General features: G+C 38.2%; 1 protein-coding gene across 1 annotated transcript; it reads left to right on the top strand.

The window, feature by feature from the left end:
* Positions 1-1,737: 1,737 nt before the first annotated feature.
* LOC144630955 (F-box/WD repeat-containing protein 5-like) lies at positions 1,738-7,886 on the top strand. The gene is made up of 3 exons (XM_078489314.1): positions 1,738-2,702; positions 5,317-6,109; positions 6,677-7,886. Exons 1-3 carry the CDS (start codon positions 2,120-2,122, stop codon positions 6,900-6,902), a joined length of 1,602 nt encoding a protein of 533 aa, XP_078345440.1. The 5' UTR covers positions 1,738-2,119; the 3' UTR covers positions 6,903-7,886.
* The last annotated feature ends 855 nt before the right edge of the window (positions 7,887-8,741 follow it).

The raw sequence follows: 8,741 nt of genomic DNA, 5'->3' as shown, positions 1-8,741 counted from the left end.
AATATTACTTTAAAACACACATGGTGTCTTTTTGTATGAGTTCCTTTGAAATATAAAGCAAAGGATTTTTCAAACCAAAAGCATAATTTTAAAAAATGAGCATAATTTGAGCATTTCTTGGGCAAAAGACGAGCATTGCTAGGAGCATAAAATGTCAGTTTTACTAGCATAATCGGGAAATGCCTAACCGCAAGGGAGCGCGAACGCGCAAAAAAGAGATAACAAAACTGACCATAAGCATTCAAGGTAGCCAAATCATCGACAAATCGAGTCGACGGAGAAACGAGAGATGGTATGCTAAAGTCAAAGTATTGTAGTCCTTATGAGAGTAAGACTGAAAACCCCAATACCAGCAGAAGCAAAACTGAAGCTATGTAAAGCTACCATTTTACTGTCGCCTCACTTGGCACTTCTGCAGGGCTAGCAAAAAAGCAGACCTACTGTACCATCGTTGTACCACAGAAGATTACAGGACATTGCCATCTTCATGTAAAGGCACAAATATTGCTGCCACAGAGTTTTTGTAATCTTTTTCGATTACATTGTGGCTCATATTACTTACGAAAGCGAGGAATTTGTCCGACCTCGATTCTCTTCGGTAACATATGCAAAACACTCACTTCGTTACCTAGGGCCCTAACTGTGGAATGATCTCACTCCCAGAATCAGAAATCAACCCTCTTTGAAACAATTCAAAAACGTAAAATGTAGTCAGGGTTTCACTGTCCTAGCTGCAAATGTCAGTGAATGTCAGGCCCGGGGGGAGGGGGTGTACTCCTATAAATAGCCGGAAAAGAGAACGGAAAGGGCTATTCTTGGTTATCATGTGACGTCATCAAAATTCTAAAATCTAGAATCGCAAGCCCCCTGTGTTTTATCCTTCACTGGCTATATGACGACCTTAATACATATCTTGTTGAAGGTTTTAAGCTCGATCAGCATTCGCCGTCTTTTAAGATAGAGCATTTTGAATTTCGAAGTTTCTCGCCACACGAGATCAAAGATGGCCGCCAGAAGGCTGTCACATGTACTTAAAAAATTCTTCATATTGTGATTTTAACTAACTAACAGTTCAGAGTTTGCGAGAAGTGTTTATGTGAATGTTTACTTGTGTATTATATTGATCTGACCCCTTTTTGTAGCAAAAGTGAATGCCAGATGTTTTTTTGATTTCCGGCCGCCATGTTGGAGCCCAAGCAGTTGGGCTCCAATATGGCGTTTCCATACTGTGCTCCCTCTAAATTTGCGTGAAACATTTTGATGGATAATTCGAGTACGGAAAACCGTACAGACCAGAGACTTGGACAAGTAGGTTATATAGTAGTTTTTTAAAACCTGTAATATTCTTGATTTTTTTTTTACTCAATTGTTTTGGATTTATTTTTTAGCGGCGTGGCAGTGAAAACCACCTATGGGGACGAGAATGACTGCATCTGGTTTTGTTATTGAGCAAGGACTGGGTACAACCTTGAAAATTAACCGGCTAGGCCTTCTTCCAAGTCACTACAAACACACACATTTTTTAGAGTTTCCTAAAGGTCTTATAAAAGTGTTTGAACACCAAAAACAAGCAAATGTTTGCTTTTTTGACGGCAAAAATGAAGATAAAATTGGCAAAAAATAATAAATCATGCTAGCAATTCTTTTTTTGAAAAAAAAAAAGTGTAAAAAAAGCTCGTTACGCCAAATTGCGCCAAAAAAATGCTAGCATAATCGGGAAAGGCCTACTTGCGGTCTATGCTTTGCTTGCGCGCTCGACTGCGCACTCAACCGGCCGAACTCCGGGTTGGGGAGAGGGAGCCAGTCCGCGATATGTTGGTGGACTGGAACCAACCAAAACAAACATGGCGACGATGGCGCTTTCGGTACTCATTCTAGTACTCTAGTCGTCACGGACAGCACGGAGTTGATACAGATCTATGGCCATAACTAGCTATTGTAGTCCTCTTAGATCAGTCTATAAGAATCTATAATACGCCCTGAGACCATATGTCTTTATGATATGTCACGGAGCCATCACGGACATCGCCGTCACGTGTTTTACCAAATTTGACCGTCACGGGCTTCGCCAACAACCGATGATGAAGGAATATTTCGTTAAAGAAGACCTTATTGAAGAATGTCGCTCTCTCTTGAGACTTTGAAAAGTGCCGTTATCACAGAAACTAATCAATCGCTCTCAGACGGATCACTGGAGGAATCTCATTGGACTGACCTTCCAGATAACATTATTCTACATATCTTCTGCCTTCTTTCTCCCAAAGAAGTTCTGCTTGCGGGTGAAGTTTGCAGAAACTGGCATCGCGTGTCGAAGGACGAATTGCTCTGGAAATCCTTTCTTCAAGATACTTTATTTAACACAGCAAGCAGCAAGAACATCGAGCTTCCGAATTCATCTTCTTCTTGGTTGGCAGAGTATCAAAGGATCCACGTTAAAACACCATTTGTGGAAAGCCAAGTGCTCAAGGAACATTCTGATGAAGTCCTTCATGTTGCGTTTTCTCACGATGGGCAACTATTGGCTTCAAGTTCCAAAGATTGTTGTGTGATTCTTTGGCGTGTAGATGATTGCAATCGTGTTGGTATCGCACAGAAGACAAACTTTCAGCAGTATAATTGGAAATATGTCCAGTTCTGTGAGTTCAATGCAAGCGACACATTGCTTCTTGTATCGGGGGTAACCCAGAAACGAGGGCGTAGAGGTGAGTGGTTTTCAAATGTATTGAATTTAGTTGCAATTGTTTATTAAAACAGTTGTAGCATTTTCTCTCACAAAAGTTGTGGACTCACCTGTATTGGTCTGAAATAATGAATGCATAACGCCCCCAAGATAAACAGGAAGGGGAATCCTATATGAAACCAACGGGGATGCTCGTCGGAAATTTTGAAAAGAACCCCTAAAAGAGACCAATCTGGGTGTGGCTCAAGCTTTTCTTGAGCCCTAAAAGATACCAGAAAACTAAGAATAGAATTTATATTTGTATATTTCTTCGTTTGTTACCTGAAACGAGACCATTATGGCTAAAAATATTGGCGTTTTGCCCAGAACACCCTAAGCGTGACCAAAAATCCGAAATTTACTCCCCTAAGCGAGACGACGAGCATCCCCGTCACTTTCATATGCGTGTCCCCCCCCCCCCCCGGGATAACGCCCCCTATAAGACATGCCGCCTCCTCTATATTATAAGACATATTTATTAATTTACATATTTATTGTGCACCATAAATACTCTATATTTAACTGATTTAAGGTTCCTAACGTGAAAATACAAAATGATACAAGGAATTTTAAAAGTGTAACCTAGCGAAAAAACTAGCAAATATATGAAAATACAATTGATTGAGAAAGCTCTGTTAAAACAAAAGAAACACGCAAATGGGTAACGTTTTAGGGGTTTTTATGGAATGACATATGAGCAAAAATGGATTCTCAGCATCGATCGGATCGCACCGTTAGCAAGTATCTTTATATAGATACTACGCGTTGCTCTCTTGGATCAAGCAACAAAAACAGTTAAATCATAATTGCCATAAACGGATGAATCGTAACGCAAACAGGCCAGTAAACAACTTTTAGTAGTAGATAAATATGAGCGGGAGATCTGTATGGGCATTTACAATCTGCGAGCCATAATGTAAACGGCCATACAGATTGGACGCGAATATTTTATTCTACTTGTGAAATGAAAACAATAAATTTAATGCAAAGTATTCTTAGGCAAATCGGTAGAGATCTGTATCAAAAGTTAATGAATACTAATTAGCTTAGCAGGAGTTTGTATCAAAAGTTAATTCTATTGTTTGATTTGTATTGGTTTACAGTTGTGTACATGTCATCTGAATGCTTGGATTGGTTTGCACCCTCACAAATAGTTAATGAATTCTACCATGTCATTTATTAATTTTATTACATCCTCAGATCTTTCCCTTCTCTCATCTTTCTCCAAATATATAAATCGTGATGGGGCATTTTGTCTTATGATAGGGGACGTCATGTCTTATAGGGGGCATTATATATTTCTCAGGGGCGTTTTATCTTGGGGGTGTTATGACTGGTTACCGAAATAATCAGTATATTTCACAGATTTTGCTGTTTAGGTCTGGGTATTGTGAAAGAGCCAAGCGACCCTCACTTATGACCCAACGAGCCTGCTCACAGGCATGCATTCTCTTTTTCCATTGGGCTTTTCATCTTTAAACCAAAAAGACAAACAGAGAAGTAAGCAAATGATACCACTCAGTACAATAAAGTGCATTTAAACCACTTCAGATGTGCAAATGGCCATGTCTGAAAACTTGTTTCGGTATAGATCGACCCCAGAGTGTTGAAAAAGGAAGTGGAAAATGAGGTATTTTGATCTTAAATAAGATCAAGAATTAAAGAACAAGGTGGAACATCCCCACCAAAAAATTTTAAGCTGAAGTAGTTATCCCCTTGGATATTATTTTGTTACAATGTTATAAATTGCATAAACAATAAATAAAACTCCAATTGTGGCATGAAAATATGCATATATGAGATATAATTATCTGTCCACCGACATAATCTGCTCCGAGAACAGTTTTCTGAGAGTGAAGCTCAAGGAAAAATGTGAACTTTTAGGGAACGATATATACAGTCCAAGGGCAAGTTTCCACTGGCAGGCACACCTATTTTCCAATCAATTTGAGGCTATTGTGTTTATTATCCTTCAAATTTTTTTTAAACACAGGGCTTCCCTTTTTGGGTGACCTTATCTTGACATTCAAATGTCGAATGTGGAATACCAGTTGGGTGATATCATGAGATATTCTTCAGTATTGGCTGCATAATGTGATGTGTTTGGTCCAATAGTGCATGAGAAATAAATATTTGTTAGACCTGTATAGATAATTATTATTTTATTTATTATATTTTATACCATGCCATAGAAAATACAGCTAATCAGAATACAGGAAAGCCATTGTATATTCGACGGTATTCAACCCAACCTTCCCATAGTGCGCTGCGACTGTATTCTCGACGAAATTTAGTAAGCGTATTTTCTATGACATGGTATAAAATAGTTACACAACACTTTCTCGTGGTATACTATGGAATATCCCACTTGTCACTTGTATTTTCTTGGCATACACACTCGCCTAAAGGCTCGTGTGTATACCGAGAAAATACAAGTGACTCGTGGGATATTCCATAGTATACCACTCGAAAGCGTTGCATAACTAGTATATATTCACTTACTCAGTTAGTAGTTTTTTTTCCATTCCACCACCTTAAAATGAGTAAACTTCCAATTTCTGGATTGCTTTAATTAACACATGTTTTTGGGGTTGCAGGAGAAATTTTTATCTACAAGCTCCAGGGATTTTCTATGGATAGGTTACCTCTTATAAGTGTCAATGAACCATTTGCTTTGTTTGGAACATGGTTAACTGAGAGGTGTTATGTATCAGGAACACTTGAAGTACCGGTAATTATGGAACCTGCAGAGAATGGTGGCCAACCATTTCTCTCTCAGCTTTGGGCAAACTATGTTGAGAAATCACCAGAAAATCAAACAAATGAAACAAAATCAAAGCTTGCTCGAGTTGTTAATCACAATGCTTGGTCAGTGACAATTGTTCACGTGGCCAGGCCAAACGTTAGTACACAATCAATAGATGCCTTGACCACATTGCAGAGGGATGACCTTGTTTGCCTCATCTTTACTCATGGTACCGTAACTAATGCCCTACCCCATCAAATAATGTTCAAATGGTTACAACTGCCATGTGATCTAAACAGTCATGGAGGATGGGATGAGCAAAGCAGCAAAATGCCTGCTGGTGGCTTTGAAACCTACTGCAGACCAGACCATTGTGTTGAAACCAATGGACATATAATTGGAATGAGTTTATCACCAGACCATCAATACCTCTATGTTAACTGCCGCCCATTTCAACAGCAAAATGATGAATTTGGCAATAAAATAGACCAGTCTCATCCAGAAATCTCCAATGATATAACATTGAAAGTTTACAGTTTGTCCACATATGAACTTGTTGGTGTTCATAGTGGTCACCAGGCCTACACTAGAAAGTATTATTGTGCCTTTATTTATGGGGATGTTGCAGACAAGCTGGTTACAAGGTAAGTTTTCAGTTTTAGGTAAGACTGTGTCCGAGCCAAGTGGCCCATCAGGGCAGAGCTTATCCCGGTTTCAGTAACATGAAGCATTTAGGAGTATTATTTCTACTCTTTCCTGGATGGGATACTTGTCCATCGCAGGGTGACCCCCTAGCATTAAATTCGCCGGTACCCAAATATACACCTGGGTGGGGAGGGGCACTGTGAGAGTAAAGAACACAACACATCCAGAGCCAGAGTCCAGTTCAACCGTTCAACCCCCCTCCCCACTGAAAAAATGACCCTGTTTTAGTGTGTATGTATCATTTTAACTTTGAAAAAGAAATTGCATTTAAACAGTTTATGTAATGGTTAATTCGACAATTCTTTCAACGTAATCAACCGTTTTGTTCAGAAGAACACGATGGTTGGTCTTTGCAAATCACAAATGAGGTTAAATGCAAAACCTCAGATCCAAAATTACAAGTCTACAGCAGATGAAATAAGTCGGTCGGTCTGTTTTAGATTGTTACATGTTCTTGTCTTAAATGACACCATCTAAATTCTACTTATTTTGCTCTTGCTCTATAGTGGAGCTGAAGATCATTGTGCCCATGTGTGGGACAGGCACTTTGGAGCCAAACTGGCTACTCTGAAGGGTCACAGTGATATAGTCAACTGCGTCGTATTTAACCCTGTTAATCAAGAAATGTTGGTCAGTGCTAGTGATGATCACACCATCCGAGTGTGGAAGTCAAGACAACTGTCAAAAATAAATCACAAGTCAAACGTAGGAAAAACAATATATGTAGATTAGTCAATGGGATTTCTGAAAAAAAAAAATGTACGGAGAAACAACTGTGTGTATTATTTATATGTTTTTTTACCTCCATTAAGCGGCCAGCAAATTATCTTTCCAAGCGAAATGGTGACAGATGAAATATATCGTCGTGAAATATCTTGAGCTAATTTTTTTCACATACTAACCCTTGATGCAAAAGGCGTAAGAAACTTGTCAACGATGTTTTGCATATTTTTCTGTACATTATCAACCCGAAGAAATACTGTACATTTCAACTACGTGCCCTTTGTGTTAGAGCTAGAACTATGCATGGGCTGGAAATGCACTTGATGTTTTGTTTCAATGAATTTTGAATTTATCTTCTTATTTGTTCACTTTTTAAAAGCATTTTGCTATATAGAGTCAATAAAATCATGTTTACTGCCATTCCTATCCAATTTATATTGTACCTCTATTAAGCGGCCACTTTTAAGTCCCGAGGGTGGCCGCTTAATAGAGGTCGGACTGTATTAACTTTTATTACATATATAGCGAGAATTTTGGGCAATAAACCTTGCAAATAGATTTCTATATTTCCTATATTTCACATGCATGTGAGAAAAGCGATACGTCCAATCAGCTTCGCGTATAGCTTTCTTCGCATGTGAAAAATAACAACGCATCCGCAGACTTTCTAAGAATATTCAAGCTCACTTGGGAACATCATGGTAAAGTAGATTGTATTTCTGAATGTGGATTTTCGTCGCAATTATTGCTTAATTAGCCGACTCCTTGTGTTGTCACAATTTTGTTCAAAATTCGCCTGCGTGTTTAGTTGATTCGCTTGTAGCGACACTTACTCGATGCGATACCAAAAGTTTTGCTTTTAAAAAGTAACGCAATGTGTTTAATTGAATAAAGTTTATTCAGGATATTTTGTTGGCACTAATTTTTCGATTTTGGTTAAAAGTGATTTCGCTTGGAAAGCGATGTGCATTTTGCTGCTTTGTTTTTCCTCCCTCTACGGTCAAACTGTAATATGTCAAAGGTCTATGAATTATCTTACGAGAAAAATTGCGTTAAGTTTACAATGGTTGAATTCTCGTTATATATATAATAAACAAATTACAGCATAGAAAGTGCTCTGTACGGATTTTTATACACGTTGCAAAACTTTGGAAAACTCACTCGTTCGCTTCGCTCACTCGTTCGTTTTTCCAAAGTTTTGCAACTCGTGAATAAAAATCCGTACGTCGCATTTTTATGGAGTAATCTATATATATATATATATATATTAGCAAAAAATGAAAACTATTTAAGGTAACAAAGAAGTACCGTTTTATCCCCTGTATTTTCAATGTTTTTTTATAAATGGAGATTAATTTTTAACTTTTAAAAACAATTGAAATTAATATTTAACTTCTGTTAACTGTAATGGCAAAAATAAACCGTTAGCCGTAAAAAAGCCAAACTTTTAACCGTTAACCGTAAAAGGCACCACCCCATTGAGACCCTCCTGTATCCCTACCACATTTTCCAGATCCGGCAGCGGTGAGATAATTCTGGTTAAATTACAATTATACTTTGTCTGTGGCGATCGGTAGACTTAATTTCACTAGAATGATTCATCCGATCTAAGATTTGTTAAACACTAATGGCAAAAATAATAGTGCCATTCTTTTTTTAACTTAGGCTCACGTCTTACCTTTCGAACACTTCTCTCTTTTTCTTCGCCTGGTTTCTATGTTTCTGGGTTATATCCTAAATTCTTTTTTTCCTCAGTTGGTCCTTCTTTCACTTTTTACTCCTGGCTCTTCGGTACTTCTCTGCCTCTTTTGCCGGGCCTTTTCCCTTTTTTCGCTGTTGTTTTCCATT

The sequence above is a fragment of the Oculina patagonica genome, chromosome 1 (genome assembly GCF_052425735.1).
Source record: "Oculina patagonica isolate OP01 chromosome 1, crgOcupat, whole genome shotgun sequence".
Taxonomy (NCBI): Eukaryota; Metazoa; Cnidaria; class Anthozoa; order Scleractinia; family Oculinidae; genus Oculina; species Oculina patagonica.
The sequence above is the reverse complement of the archived record's forward strand: the minus strand, read 5'-3'. Positions and strand labels throughout refer to the sequence as shown.

Coding starts and splice junctions, on each gene's coding strand:
- LOC144630955 (XM_078489314.1), top strand. CDS start 2,120: ATGTCGCTCTCTCTTGAGACTTTGAAAAGTGCCGTTATCACAGAAACT. Junction 2,703..5,316: donor CCAGAAACGAGGGCGTAGAG/GTGAGTGGTTTT, acceptor TTGGGGTTGCAG/GAGAAATTTTTATCTACAAG. Junction 6,110..6,676: donor GCAGACAAGCTGGTTACAAG/GTAAGTTTTCAG, acceptor CTTGCTCTATAG/TGGAGCTGAAGATCATTGTG.